The 15,414-nt window shown below is 32.4% G+C and overlaps 1 protein-coding gene and 1 long non-coding RNA gene across 2 annotated transcripts; one reads left to right on the forward strand and one right to left on the reverse strand.

Annotated features, from left to right (window-relative positions):
• The first annotated feature begins 1,599 nt into the window (after window positions 1-1,599).
• LOC143607261 (peptidyl-prolyl cis-trans isomerase FKBP17-2, chloroplastic-like) lies at window positions 1,600-9,301 on the forward strand. The gene is made up of 3 exons (XM_077082774.1): window positions 1,600-2,030; window positions 8,764-8,808; window positions 8,943-9,301. Exons 1-3 carry the CDS (start codon window positions 1,696-1,698, stop codon window positions 9,298-9,300), a joined length of 738 nt encoding a protein of 245 aa, XP_076938889.1. The 5' UTR covers window positions 1,600-1,695; the 3' UTR covers window position 9,301.
• On the reverse strand, window positions 1,676-2,214 carry LOC143607262 (uncharacterized). The gene is made up of 2 exons (XR_013148926.1): window positions 2,160-2,214; window positions 1,676-2,099 (listed from the first exon to the last, which is right to left on the reverse strand). It is a non-coding gene; the product is annotated as an uncharacterized LOC143607262 (long non-coding RNA).
• Window positions 9,302-15,414: the final 6,113 nt, after the last annotated feature.

Genomic DNA, 15,414 nt, shown 5'->3' on the forward strand with positions numbered 1-15,414 from the left:
GTGTTTTGCATACAATTATTAGTGTCGTATTTGCATATATTCAATAATGTGTATTGGATAATGCAATTGTGTTGTATCATATGCAATAAAACACTATTGTATATATGCAATAGGCATTAGTGCACATATGCACTACAGTACTACACCGACAAGTTGTTTTTTTTTTGTTTTTGTTAGTATCATTATCATCTTATTAGGAGGAAAGAAAAAAAATCACAAAATAATTTTTTTTTAAATAGTTAAAAATAATTCTTTACTAGTTCTCTAGTTCTCTCTATATGAATATTCAAATTTAAACAAAAACTGACATCATAATTAATTCGATCAGATCGTTTATAATAACTTATGCATTTATTTACTGCGATTTTCATATAATTATATGTTTTTGTTTATATACAAATCATGTATGTATGTGTGAACTTCATTACAAATTATATTAAATAATATTGTAATTCTAATTTATCAATCTACAATCATATAATTTAATTGTAGTCGTATCACAATCTCATAAAACATTATTTGACAAATTCCTTACAAAATTTAAAAGATTTTTATATTTTCCAATCTTAGAAAATTTTACATATTTTTTATTTGACCAAGTTATAAAAAATTTCTAATTATGTCTAAATTTCAAGATGCATGCCTAAAATAAAACCCACATATTTTCGATAACCGATTGTAGATCATTTTTTTGATATTCCAAATAAGTTCTTTATTATAAAATACTATATCCTAGTTTATTTTGTTTTTCAGGTTGTGAAGCAAAAGACATTCTTTTGATGGAATGTTGAAGAAATTGATGGTATGCTAATATGATTACAACATGTTTATAATATGATTACAACATGTTTATGTATTCTTTTGGTTTTTTAGGTGTATATTAAGTTTGTGAAAATATTAAGTCTTTATATACAGAACCTGAACGTTTAATAATTTAGTACAAACTTATGTTAAATATTTGTCTTAGTTTAAAATCTTATGAAATTTTATAGTTGTCTATATTTATATGGTTGTTTTATGTTTTTCACACATGTATAACACGGGTACTATCCAAGTACTATATATGTTTGGATGCAAATCAGCATAAAAAAAAGGATAGCATCTGTATTTTTGGTTAGTATGGAGATAGTAATGGTAACTTTGATGGCTTAGTTCTCACCATCATTTGTACACGGTAAATAGGTAACTGTCTCCGTCAAGTGCCATAATTTTTTATGCTCATGATTGATTTTACACTTCTATTATTATTTTTATACATGGACAACCATATATTACATTATCTAGAGTTAAGATAAAGACGGACTAAAACTACTAATATTAGATAGAGATGTTTTACAACTACGTATAGAAATTTGAATGTATAAAAAAATGTTTTTTTCATAGTATACAATATATTTTCTACATCGATATTGGTTAAATTAATTATTATATATATATATATTTTATTTGTTGTATCCCGTGTATTATACGGTTTGTAAAGCTAGTATTTATAAAGGAGTATAGATATATCGTTATGATTTGAGCAGTCTTGTACCCCATGAATATGCAGTTGTATATTTTAATTGAGACGTTTGATATAGAAGATTTTAGTCCCATAAAAAATCTTATCACAACTAGTGAGATAAGGTAGGGACCATTAACATATATACATATTGCACCAGAACACCTTCATGTATTTTGTGTTCAGATAAACCCATGGCTACTTTCTTTGGTTCTCCAGCTATTGTGTCCACTCCGTTAGTAAGAACTCATCATCTATCTTCATCGTCACAACCACCACCACCGCCGCCATCTCAGCCACCGTCACAACAGCCATCACTCAGTAAGACTTCACCGGAGCCATTGGTGGTGGCTAAAGAAAAGGTACAAAGAGGTGGAAGTGCGGATTCAACAGACTGGATAGCGTCGAGCTTGACTAGAAGGTTCGGTCTTGGTGCCGGGCTGGCTTGGGTGGGATTTTTAGCATTTGGTGTTGTCTCTGAACAAATCAAGACCCGTTTTGAAGTCAGCCTGCAAGAAGCTAATACAAGGTTTGTTATTCTGCGGCTTTTAGGATTAAAAAATGATACTAGAATTTAAGGATGGCAATAAACCCAAATCTGACTAGTAAGTAAACATGACCGGAGGAAATGATCATACTTGGTGTTAAGGTATGGGACCGGATGGTGGATCTTTCATTATTAGTTTTAAATGTCATTGTAGATATGAGACTGGGTATGATATTGGACGATACTAACTTGATACACTTACTTGAAACATAAATAACCATTTACGTTAATCATATTCATAAGCATTTTCTTCTTATGTTTATTTTTCTTTGTGCTTGGTAAATAGAGTAACCAAGTTTACTAATCCAATGGTTTTTTAGTTTTAGTATTTATAATTTCATTTTTAATAAAGTCACGTGTAAGATTAAATATATAATTATATATATTTATATATAGCCATTATAATAATTTATATTATAATAGATCAAAATATTAGTTATACCTTATTATATATTAGTTTGGTAATTGTTGATTGACCATATTACCCTTACTAGCTAATAAAGGGTTTCCCCTTGGGTGTATATAAAGAGAGATAAATATTAACATCAAAACCTAATCATACACACATAACAATTTTGTGTGCTTCCTCTCTCTTAAATCGGGTTCCTCTCAAGAACCCTAATATCATCCTTAACTATACATCCTAAAGGGGAACTCGATCAAGACGACAAGCATGTCGACTACATCATACCCTGTTGCGTTTACCACTCTCCATGCTATAACAGGTTCATATGTTTAATATTTATCATGTTTTCTATTACTTACATGAAGAACTGATCAACATGTGGCATCAGAGTGATATTGATTAATCAGTTCTTCATGTTTTCCCTAAATCTGGAATTGAATCAGAAGACATGGACTAAAACTTGATAAACCCTAATTTTTTCGGTTTCTTTTTCATGTTCTATTATGAAAACAATATATGAAACTATTTAAAATCACTAAAATTCATATTTAATAGACCCTAATAATTTTGAAATATATTAAAATCATGATTAAAGATTTTGATTTCAGGTTTTTTGTATGTTTAATTATTAAAATTTTTGATGATGTTCTTCGTGTTCATCATAATTATCGAAAATTATATATATGTTGGTTCAAAATCTAGATTAAAATCTGTTAATGATTATTTATGGAAATATTTTTTCAAATCTTGGATAAATTAGTAGTTTTAATATTTTTTTAAAAGATTTAAATCCCCTTAAAATAGGAAACAGATATAATTGTTAATCACTAAATATATTTAAACCAAATCTTATCATTATTTATTTAGTTAATAGAGATCATGGGTTAAAGGATTAAACCAATTTACGGGTTATTTAAAAAAAATCATGTATTATGGGCTTAAAACAGATTTTTAAGTGATACACCTTTAAGCCTTTTATGTTTTGTAATTTTTTATAACATTTAAGTGTTTACAAAACATTTAATTAGCTAATAGTAAAAGAATTTTTTGATGTATCACTTCTGCCCAAAGGTGATGTGTTACATCTACCCTATCTTTCAAGTCTAATTAAAGCTTTTGTTAGTTTTTGCCTAAGATGATACGAATGTCTTACTTCTGCCCAAAGGTGATGTGTTACATTTTTATCTAGCAAAACTAGCCCGTGCATAATTAAAATAGTTGTCACACTTCTGCCCAATGGTGATGTGTTACAATATTTTTGAACACATACTTATAATAAATTTTAATTCTGCCCAAAGGTGATTTATTTTTTGTTTAATTAGAACTTTTAATTATAGTCTATTAGTTTGATGTTAATAATAGACATATCACATCTTAAATAAAATATAATAATCCTTTATGAATCTAATGATCATAAATTTTAATCTGTATTATTTTAATATCCCATAATGTTACTCACTATAACATTCTTCTATAATTAACGATCTCATTCAAATCATCCACTCTAATCTCAAAACGCAACTGAATTTGTCTCATAAAGAGTTTCAATAATATTTAGATCTTCTCAATTTTAATTATCCATTAAGACATGTATGACTATCTTACTGCTCTTTCTAATAACAATCATTCTATTGAAAACTAGAGCATAACAAATGGGATGAGTCAATTATAATGTCTCTTATGATAATGATAATTAGAAATTTATTTAAATAAATGTTATCACTAGAGTTATTCTTGATTTAGTTTTTCCTAAGACTAATCAAAATAACTCATAAGATGCATGCATTCCTTCTAAATTCTAACTATAAGGTTAAATGGTATCGTTGAATACATCATAATGTATAAAATCATGACCCATAAAATTAAGGGTTCACACATGAAAATAAGTACAATTTTATAGTACATTACATACTAAAATTTTCAATAGTACAATTTGGTGCCTTAAGAATCAACTATAAAAATCAGAAGTACCAAAGGAAAATGAGTGTGTTGATCAGCAACATATGTACAAGAAAAGAAATGTATATGTACAAGAAAAGAAATATCTAGTATTGGAAATAAGATGTTATTCAACTCACACCACTAAAACTTAAAAGAGGATAATTCTAAGGTTCATAAACAAAATACAAGTATTACTTCCAGCTTTAAGTTCTCTAAGGAGAAGTCTCGTCGCAAATATATGTCATTAAATTAGGCATAAGCATTCAAAAAAACAACCGGCTAAAACTGATAGTTGTATAAATGATATTTAAGTCTGTTAATCCTATATTCCCATCAACACATGATTGGTTGAGTCTAGTTCTATATGTTTACCTGAAATCAACAAATAACTAACACGAGTGTAAGTGACAAATTTACATGTTAAGGTTATTAGAACCATGATAAACTGTCTTTTAATTACGCATTATGATACCATAAATATTCTGGAGATTAATCCGAATTTAATATCAATACTTAAGCTACATTATGACAGTTATGAGGTTTGCATAGCCAACATAAAGTCACTCTTACCTTAAACTCTAATTTTATTTGTTATCAATATCTGGATTGAAACATTTATAAAATAGAACTAGATAATACTATATACTTTCACAACTTATTTTATCATGCAAATAAAAATTTAACAAAAGACAAATGACACCTATAAAATTCATCCATTAAAACCAAATTTCATGAGAAATCGTGACATGGTTGATGAGGGTGAATTTTCATAATGTCATTTCAAGTGATTTTAAATCAAGTGTTAGATGCCTTAAACATTACTTGGCTTAAGAATTAAGTATGGGTCCACCTGAAGTTATATTTCACTTTCATACGTGGAACTTATTCAAACGGAATATTCAGACATAACTCTTAATAATTTAAAAGGCTATTACTTGTATCTATGGTCCACGGTCATAAGAGATCCATTCATATATACTTAATACGATTTCTTCTAAATATGTCCCTAAGTTTATTATGACATCTGGACGTTAATGAAATCATGTCAAGTCTAACATATATATGACAAATTCCCACGTCACGTACATCATTGAAACTTCTCTTATATTTTTCCTAGAGATATTAAAGATCAGTGGGAGCCTTAAGTGTCTCAATCAAAACTTACAAGATTTGCAAGAGGTGGGGGAGTGAAAACTTGATATTATCTCAAATTCACCTCTTGTACAAGACACTGCTCCATCACAACACTATTTTATCAAAACTTATCTCTTTAGAATTTACAACTACCACTCTTACAAAAGTTTCATTGTTGCTTAAACGTCGGCATATTCAGATTTCTTAATGAACTAATCCTCACCAAGAGAAACTACAACAACTTATATTATTAACTTGTTTCTTTATTAGAATCTCTTTGTCTTTAAATATTGACCATAAGCATGTAAATTTCCTAAAGGTTTTTAAGGACAGTGGGAGCAGTAAAAGTCTTTATAATGACTTGTTAGAAGTACAAAAGGCGGGGGGAAGAGAGTTATTAAATTTTACTCCAAATTTTACTCCAATTACACTTATTGTACACCATACTGCACCAACTCTTACACACTTAGAATCCTAAAAATGATAGTAACCTAACAAAGAGCTAATCCTTAAAACCGAGACTTTTAAAATTACCCAATAATTAACTCAGGAGGCCATCTAGGTTTTAAAACCTACTAAAATTGATGATTATGTAACCTTCCTAATTAAAGTTGAAATGGATGTTGGAAAGTTTAATGATCTTACCCCTTATAATTAAACCATTAGCATCATTCATAATTGACTCCATAAGTTGGGGCTAACGTTTTGAGATTTGGTTGAATCACCTAAGAGTGTTCATAACTAAACTAAATTCCAATACGAAACATTAAGTCAGTAAGAAGCACAATTGATTGTAAAAGGTTATACTCAAGGATAAACCAATTATCAAAGAATCTTCTTACGTATATTACAAAAGATTTCTTTAAGGATCATTATTGTTCAAGTAGCTTATAATAGTTAAGAGCTACATTAGATGAACATTAAAACAACTTTCCCTAACAATCGGCTTACATATTTATATGTTCATAAAACAACCTAAAAGTTTTAAACTGAAGGTCAAAGAACATTTAGTCTATAAGTCAATAAAATCATATATGGGTTAATGCAAACATCAAAATGTGATGAAATCTTTATACAAATATATTCATCAAAAAATCAAGTGGATTAATGTACATACCTTAAGATGAGTGGGAGAAACTAAAAACAAACTTGCCTTATATAGATGAGTATATGTTACATAAGTCAAAGCATTGTTCACACACTTTGATATTATAGATCTCAGAGATATACCTTACACATGTAACAAATAATACAGCTCTACTTTAGAGGATAATAGGAACACATAGATTATTTCCTTATGCTTCATTAAGTAGAAGCCTTATATAAGTTCAAGTCTATACTCGTTTAGATATTACTCAAAATTGCAACACATTAGATATGTCTAGATTGATGTGAAACATCTAAAAGAGTACTAAGATATATTTAAAAGAAAAGAAAGACATAATTTAAAAGAAGAAGTGAGAATTCAAAGCGGTAGATTACTCTAAACTTTGTCATATTCAGAGTTAAGAAAATTTAATTTTCGGGATAGATTCTTATGTCAGTAGACAAATCTATCTCATGGAGGAGTCATAATGAACTGATAACAACGACCAAAGTCATAACGACATAATATGTTGATTAATTACGACGATGTTGTCAATAAATGTTGTTGAACATTTATTAGTGGACTCATAAGTTTTACTAAACTCCATATAAATTATATATTGAAGACTTATTTTAATAAATTCAGCTACCATGTTTTCTCAGACAGTAACAGTTTGAGAGGTGCTGCATTAAATTTTGATATGAAATTAATTATTCGTTTATGAAAAAATTGAGGAATCTAAATTTTCATGTCGAATACATTCATGATATGCTTAAGAATCCTATAACTAAAGGTCTATTACCCATAAGTATTATGAAAGCGCTTATAACGATGAGGGGTTTATTGATGACCACGTACAACTGCATATCGTAGTATGAATGATTAACTATTAAATTTCCTCATCAGTTTTGATTTTGTACGTCTCTTAATATGTTTAGCATGCATAATGACATATAGACGAATTGATATACAAATCAAACGTTCTGAAGGGCTTACTTGAAAATTTTGATCATAACTACTTAGGTTTTAAATAAGGACTGCAGTATTATTAATGGGGGTCTTGAGCTGATGTTCAATTCAATGACTGTATTTCTCTGCTCCAGTTTAAGTTTAAAGCTAAAATGAGTGTTATCCAACCCTCATAATAAATGATTACTCGGCTAAATGGGAGAATGTAAGATTAAATATATAATTACATATATTTAAATATGGCCATTATAATCATTTATATTATAATAGATCAAAATATTAGTTATACCTTATTATATATTAGTTTGGTAATAGTTGATGGGCCATATTACCCTTACTAGCTAATAAAGGGTTTACCCTTGGGTGTATATAAAGAGAGATATAAATTAACATCAAAACCTAATCATACACACATAACAATTTTGTGTGCTTCCACTTTCCTAAAGCGGGTTCTTCTCAAGAACCCTAACACCATCCTTAACTATACATCCTAAAGGGGAACTCGATTAAGATGACAAGCATGTCGACTACATCATACCATGTTGCGGTTACTACTCTCCATGCTATAACAGGTTCATAGGTTTAATATTTATCATGTTTTCTATTACTTACATGAAGAACTGATCAACATCACATACATCGGCGACCTTTAGCAAAACTGCAATGGATGGAAGGGAACTGAAGATTTTGGTTGGAGACCACAAGGTCTCAAGTTTGAATTCGATCCTAACCAGGTTGTACCATAATGGAGCTTCGGGCGGCGGTTTTTTACCGGAGAAGATGGTGGGCTTGGTCTGCCCGCTATCTTTGTGATCGTGGGCCAATTGGTTGTCTTTTTCCATTGGATCACCCCGAGTAACTGGGCTTTATTTGTTGGTCCTTCAAAAAATATATAATTTTATAAAATTTAGAATAGTAGGAAATCTATTTCAAATTTTCAACTGGTAATTTTTACTAAATTAACGAGTATACCCCAGTAATTGAATACCCTGAAAGTATGAAAAATTGTTTTACACTCTGGTGTAGGACTGGAATGACACCTCAAATCTCTATCATTCGAATCCCAGGTGGGATTCATCAATCCACACTCTAAAACATAATACATCTTGTATTATTTCACATTATCTTCAACCAGTTTTGATCCAACCATTGAATCCATTTTTGTTGGGTTGATGCAGAGACTTTGAGAAGGAAGAGGAGGCGGTGTTACCTAATGGTATACGGTACGATCATCCTATAGTATGTGATGTTAATTTTGCAGTAATTATCTATCAAAATAATTATATAATATTTTAAACGAATAAAAAATTAAATGATTATTTAATGAATAGACAAGCATGGGTTTTTTGCTATGCAGGTACTATGAATTGAGGGTTGGTGGAGGTGCTATACCAAGGAAAGGGGATTTAGTGGTCATAGATATCAAGGGAAGTGTGGTAGGAGATGGTGGTGTGTTTGTGGATACTTTCGGTAGGGACAAAAAACCGTTGGCTCTTGTAGTTGGATCAAGGCCTTATAGCAAAGGAATGTGTGAAGGGGTCGAAATGGTTCTAAAAACAATGAGAAATGGTGGAAAGCGAAGGATCATAGTGCCTCCTGCTCTCGCCTTTGGAGGCGAGGGTGCAGATTTTGGTTCTGAACATGTAAAGATTCCTCCTTTTGCGACACTTGAGTACATTGTCGAAGTTGAAAAGGTTTCAATTGCACCTTTATAAATGAATTTTCCATGTAATATGAATGTCAAATAATTACTAGTACTATTATTTATTCAAGAAAATAAAAAAGTAAGATATTAACAAGAGATCATGGTGTGATTCAGGTGGCTTTGATAAATACTATACCAATGAAGTTAGGGTTAGACTAAACGTACCATATTCCTTTATTTGGCATACTCTCTCAACTGAACTTTCAATGTCTTTAACAGTTTTATTTGATATATTACCCCCTCTAACATTATATCCATGTTAAAATATTAATTATCATATGACATTATACATTTTATTCTCAATAAAATTTGTGTAGTTTATTACATAAATACACAATCTTTTCTATTAACAAAAAGTATGATAGTTCTTTTAAAAAATGCAAACTATCTCTAAAAACTATTTAACAAACACTATCTAAAAAGTTAAAACAATTATTAAAAAAACTTATTTTTAAATAACAAAATATGTTTATTTTAAATAAGGAAAAAAAATGTTCTTTGTTATTTTAAAAAATATAAAAAACTCATTTTGAAAAATAAAAAAAAATCTTTAAAAATGTGTTTCAAAAGTACAACAAAATGACAAAAAAGAAACAACAAAGGTTTGGATTTCTAATTTAAAATTTGAAGAAGGTGTATGTTTGGTAAAAATGAGAAAAAGAGGGGTATGTTTTAAAAAGTTATTAATATGAAGTAGAAGCAAACATCAATTTTTTTTAATTGTTATTTACTATTAAAAATGTAAATTTAATATCTTCATTGAACTTGAATCAAATAATACAAAATAGCAATATATTTATAAATTACTTTCAAATTCTTGCGTGGAATATGAAATAACTAATAGAATGTCACTTTAGTAAATTAATTAAGAATATTTTATATGGTGCATTTGAATATTAATTAACTAGATTTTAGCTCACGTGTTATGCGGGTTATTTTTAGTTTTTTTAATAATTGTTTTCTTTAATTATTGTTTATGTATATTTTTCATGTATGATGTATTTATGTATTAAACTTAAAGGTTACATGAACTTATAAAATATGTTTTATCTATTAGTTGTAGTTAAAGTATAGTTTCTTTTGTTTTTTGTTTATATCTCAAATGGGTCTCATTGGTCTAGTAGTTAACGTGACCCAACATTTTGTTATTTAAGATGCAAGTTTTCGTCTTAATATATATGAATGCATAAAGAGATTTATATGGTTTTTGTTATTTTCGGTTGTATTGAGTTGTTAAGGTTCGTTGGTGATGTAGAACGTACATGTTGTTTAATGGATCACCAAAAATGGGCTCTCATGTGTCTGTCAATTAATGTAGCCCAACATTTTGTTTTTTGTTGTTTAAAATATGTATTTTGTGCTTGATAGTGAATTGAACTTTTAATAAATTGATGTATTTGAATTTCTATAGGCCAATTCTAGTTCCATGTCTATCTTAAATGGGTACGTCATATGTTATTATTTTAGTTTTGGGTGAATTATTAATATGTTATTTTTTTTCTAGTATGATGTTTAGTTTGTGATTTTTTATTATTTTGTATGTATTTGTTGTATTTATAGATTTTGTACTTTAGTTATTGTTGTGTATTTAAAGAACATTTAATTTGTTAATTAGTTTTTGTTCTTATCAAATATAATAGAAGTGTAACATCCCGAATTTTCTAAAAATAATATTTAATATATTATTTAGTTATGATAGAAAAGTTTACTAGAGTTAGTAAAGAAATAATAAAATAATAAAGGTAAAAGGTTAAGTAGGCTAATTAAATGGAATTAAATATGGACCAAAACGGAAAAATGGGCCTAAGGTTCATGGGCTTAAAAATGTATAAATACCCTTTAAACCCTAATCCTTTCAATTTCCATCCATCTCTACACCATAGCCTACACCTTCAAAAAAACACACTTAAGCCAAACACTCTCTACTTTTATATATTCAACGATCCAAGACCAACCAAAGGTAAGAAATGATTTATCTTAGCTGCACCAACATGGTAGAACCCGACACCGCAGCCCCGTGATGCCGTACGAGCCGTTTAGACCTAGATCTAGATTATTTCGGGTGATTAATCAACCAAGAACGAGCTTAAGGGCCACCTTAGTTCAGATCTGGACACCCCGAAACTACTCAGACCATAAACGATCAAACCACGACCAACCATGGTGGTAAACGGCGGCTGAAGGCGCCGGAATCAAAGAAAACCGTAAGGGGGGGGGGTGACCTGCACTTATACGCCGTATAAGTGCAGCGTATAAGTAGGTTCCGTATAAGTATGGAGCGTGTATGTATGTATGCAACGCATAAGTGATGATGTCTAAGGCTCCGTTACCGGTGCCCTACATTGGGCGTTGGATTTACTCATAAACACAATTCTATTATCAGAGTTAATTAAAACTTTCGCGGAATATTAAATCTTCAACCATAATATATTACATAACTTTCAAATATTGTCTTACCAAACATTCATAGTCGTTTAAACATAAAACATAGTCCTCAAAACATCATAACATTTTCTTGAGATGCCAGTATCTTCAATTCCATGACATGTGTCTTCATCAAGCGAACTGCCTCAATCTACTCACCTGCGTGCATACTAAACGTCAGCTACGCTGAGTGAGTTTATAGTTAATCACATAACTTATTTACATACACATATATGTGCCCGAAGGTACGCATTACATACATAACCTGTGCATCATTCTTCCGTATCATAACTAACCTTACATTATAAAGAGCATCACACCCTACATACCTCGGATATTATTAGGGTCCGGTACCCTCCATCCTCGGATATTATTAGGGTCCGGTCTCCCTTCTTCCTCGGATATTATTAGGGTCCGGTACCCTCCATCCTCGGATATTATTGGCGTCCGGTACCCTCCATCCTTGGATATTATTAGGGTCCGGTCTCAATAATATCCGAAAGCCCACTGAGATCCATAAGGATCTCGGTTTACATACACAATCCCATAACCATACAAACTAAGTACAAACCATCTAATCTAGGCCCCACAACTTACCATTTAAGGTAAGTGTATTAACTATCACATCAAGTATGCACACACCCCGAAAACATAACAAGGAATGGGGCTAGAAACTCACCTGAACTCGGTTAATAATGGTTATTCCTTTCTGGGTTGTGCGCGACTAACTGTATAGCAATTACACATATCAATAAACTATCACTACTCATATTTTGTTTCTAGTTTAATTACAACCTCAATGAACAAGGGTCATCATCATAATGGTTAGTCCAAGGGGTAGAGCCCCTGGCTGGACCATATAACGAACTAACTATTATAACGAACTGGTCATCATCATAACGAATTGGACCTTAACGAACTGGTCATCATTAAAATGAATGGACTTAATGAACTGGTCATCATCATAACGATTTGGACTTAACGAACTGGGGTTAGTTCGTCATTCATTCATTAACGAATCAATTAACGAATTAAGGCTAGTTCGTTAAACCTCCCTTAACGAATTAGGCTTAGGTCAGAGAATGTCAGAAACATTTTCTGACATTTCGTTAACCTCGTACCCGCCGCCTTCCTGGCACTGTCACCGCTGGAAAACCGAGCAGTGGCCGGAAAAAGCGTATTTTTGCACCGTTTTCACCGTTTTTCGTCCCGTTCGATCCAGATCAGAGCTAGGGTGACCCCTAGGCTCATCTTTGATCGGCTTATACCCGATTCCACCCGGATCTCGTGAATTTAACGGTTTAAAGGTGTCGGCTCGTTGTTTCGTGACTAAATCTAACGGGTTTGAGTTCATACAATATCATACTATCATTACCTTGGTTTGGTGCTCGGTTTACCCTTGGGTTCGGCAAGAGAGAAAAAGAGAAACTAGAGAGAGAGCTTAAGTGTGTGTTTTGAGTGGTGTATGGTATATGTGAAATGAATGAATTACTGGGTAAATTTTGGTTTATATATTATGGGTCATGGGCTCAAGCCCATGGTTTTTTCTTCCTTCCTTTTTAATCAAGTCCTTTACCCATATCTATTTTACCCAACACTAGCCCGACTCATAATAACTCATATTTTTATTTTATTAACCGAGATGAGAAAACGGGATGTTACAAGTCTTCCCTCCTTAATGAGGTTTCGTCCCCGAAACCTAACTATTTCCTAAACAAAGATAAAACTTGCGCATCTCTTCTTCAACTTCCCAGGTGGCATCCGATCCCTTGCGATGCTTCCATATCACGTTCACTAGGGTTATAACCTTATGACGAAGTTGCTTCTCCTTGCGGTCGACGATCTCTACAGGCTGCTCGATATAGTTTAACTGCTCATCAACCTAAATATCCATCAATGGCACATGAGACGTGTCATCAGCTAGACATTTTCTCATATGAGAAACATGGAAGGTTGAATGAATTCCTTCCAACTCCTCGGGTAAATCTAGCTTGTAAGCCACTTCACCCACTCGTTCTACAATCTTAAACGATCCAATGTACCTTGGACTTAGCTTTCCCCTCTTCCTGAAACGAATAATTCCTTCCAAGGCAAGACCTTGAGCATCACATAGTCACTAACGTTAAACTCAGTTGGTCATCGCGCTTATCAGCATACGACTTCTGTCGGTCTGAGCAGCTTTCATTCTTGCCTTGATCTGATCGAACCTTGTCGAGGTTTCTTGAACAACTTCTAAACTTCCCATCTCTTTCTGACCAATCTCTCCCCAACATAACCGTGGTTCTACATCATCTACCGTAAAGCATCTCAAACGGTGGCATACCAATACTTGAATGGTAGATGTTGTTATAGGAGAACTCTGCCAGATGCAGATGATCATCCCAACTTCCTCCAAAGTCTAAATCACAAGCACGTAGCATATCCTCAAGGGTTTGGATCGTCCTTTCAGACTCTCCATCTGTTTGAGGATGATACGCCGTACTGATGTTCAATCTCGTTCCCATAGCTTCATGGAAATTTTCCAAAACCTTGAAGTAAAATGAGTATCTCTATCAGATACAATCGACAGTGGCACTCCATGCTTAGTCACAACCTCTTTGATGAACAAACTTGCTAACGTTTCTAACGGATAGCCTCTCGTATAGGTAGAAAGTGAGCACTTTTTGTCAAACGACCCACTATCACCCCAAATGGTATCATGATGCTTAGCTGTACGTGGTAGCTTAATTATGAAATCCATGGCGATGTGTTCCCATTTCCATTCAGGTATCTCCAGCGGTTGCATATTTCCATAAGGCTTCTAATGTTCGACCTTGACTTGTAAACAGGTTAAGCACTTACTGACATAATCTACTACATCATTCTTCATTCCTGGCCACCAGTAGTCCCTTTTCAAATCCTGGTACATCTTCGTGGCTCCTGGATGAATTGAATATCTTGACTTATAAGCTTCGTTTAAGATTCGACCTCTAAGATCCCCATGGCGTGGGATCCACATACGGTCAAACCTAGTCTTGACACCATGCGTGTTTTCTATCAACTCACCTTGCTGACCGAAAATCCTTTCTTTCATCACTAGCCCTTCATTTACCAGCACTTCTAACTGCACTTTGATGATTTCTTCAAAAAGAATTGAATTCATAATCAGCTGGTATGGCCTCACTGTTGTAATGACTTCCTCATTCTTACGACTTAGCGCGCTAGCCACCTTCTCTGTCTCATGTTCAGCTCTTTCTGCTCGAAGAAGTATTTTAAACTCTTATGATCCGTGTAAATAGTACACTTAGTACCGTACAGATAAGTACTCTCATGGACCTTCAACTGTCTAGACACGTAAGCTATCACTTTTCCTCGTTGCATCAACACGCAACCTAACCCACGATGCCAAGCATCAGTACAAACAACCAAATTCTCGTCACCGTCGGGTAAAGCAAGGATTGGAGCTTGTGTGAGTCTGTTCTTTAATTCCTCAAAAGCTTCTTCTTGAAACTGACCCCAACTGAATACTACCGACTTTCGGGTCATACCGGTAAATTCTGCAGCTATCTTGGAGAAACCTTCGATGAATCTCCTATAGTAGCCAGGTAACCCTATGAAGCTTCTATGTCGGTCGGATTCTTCGGAGTCTTCCAATTCGGTATCGCCTCAATCTTAGCTAGATCCACGGTAATCCTCCAGGATTTATCACATGACCAATTTT

Source organism: Bidens hawaiensis, unplaced genomic scaffold (genome assembly GCF_021521415.1).
Source record: "Bidens hawaiensis isolate Kalapana, Puna unplaced genomic scaffold, B.hawaiensis_p1.1 tig00080635_1, whole genome shotgun sequence".
NCBI lineage: Eukaryota > Viridiplantae > Streptophyta > Magnoliopsida > Asterales > Asteraceae > Bidens > Bidens hawaiensis.

Bases quoted from the DNA above. Each gene is read 5' to 3' on its own strand.
- LOC143607261 (XM_077082774.1), top strand. From the start codon at position 1,696: ATGGCTACTTTCTTTGGTTCTCCAGCTATTGTGTCCACTCCGTTAGTA. The intron at 2,031-8,763 runs GTTTGTTATTCT...GGGTTGATGCAG, and splicing joins CTGCAAGAAGCTAATACAAG to AGACTTTGAGAAGGAAGAGG. The intron at 8,809-8,942 runs GTACGATCATCC...TTTGCTATGCAG, and splicing joins GTGTTACCTAATGGTATACG to GTACTATGAATTGAGGGTTG.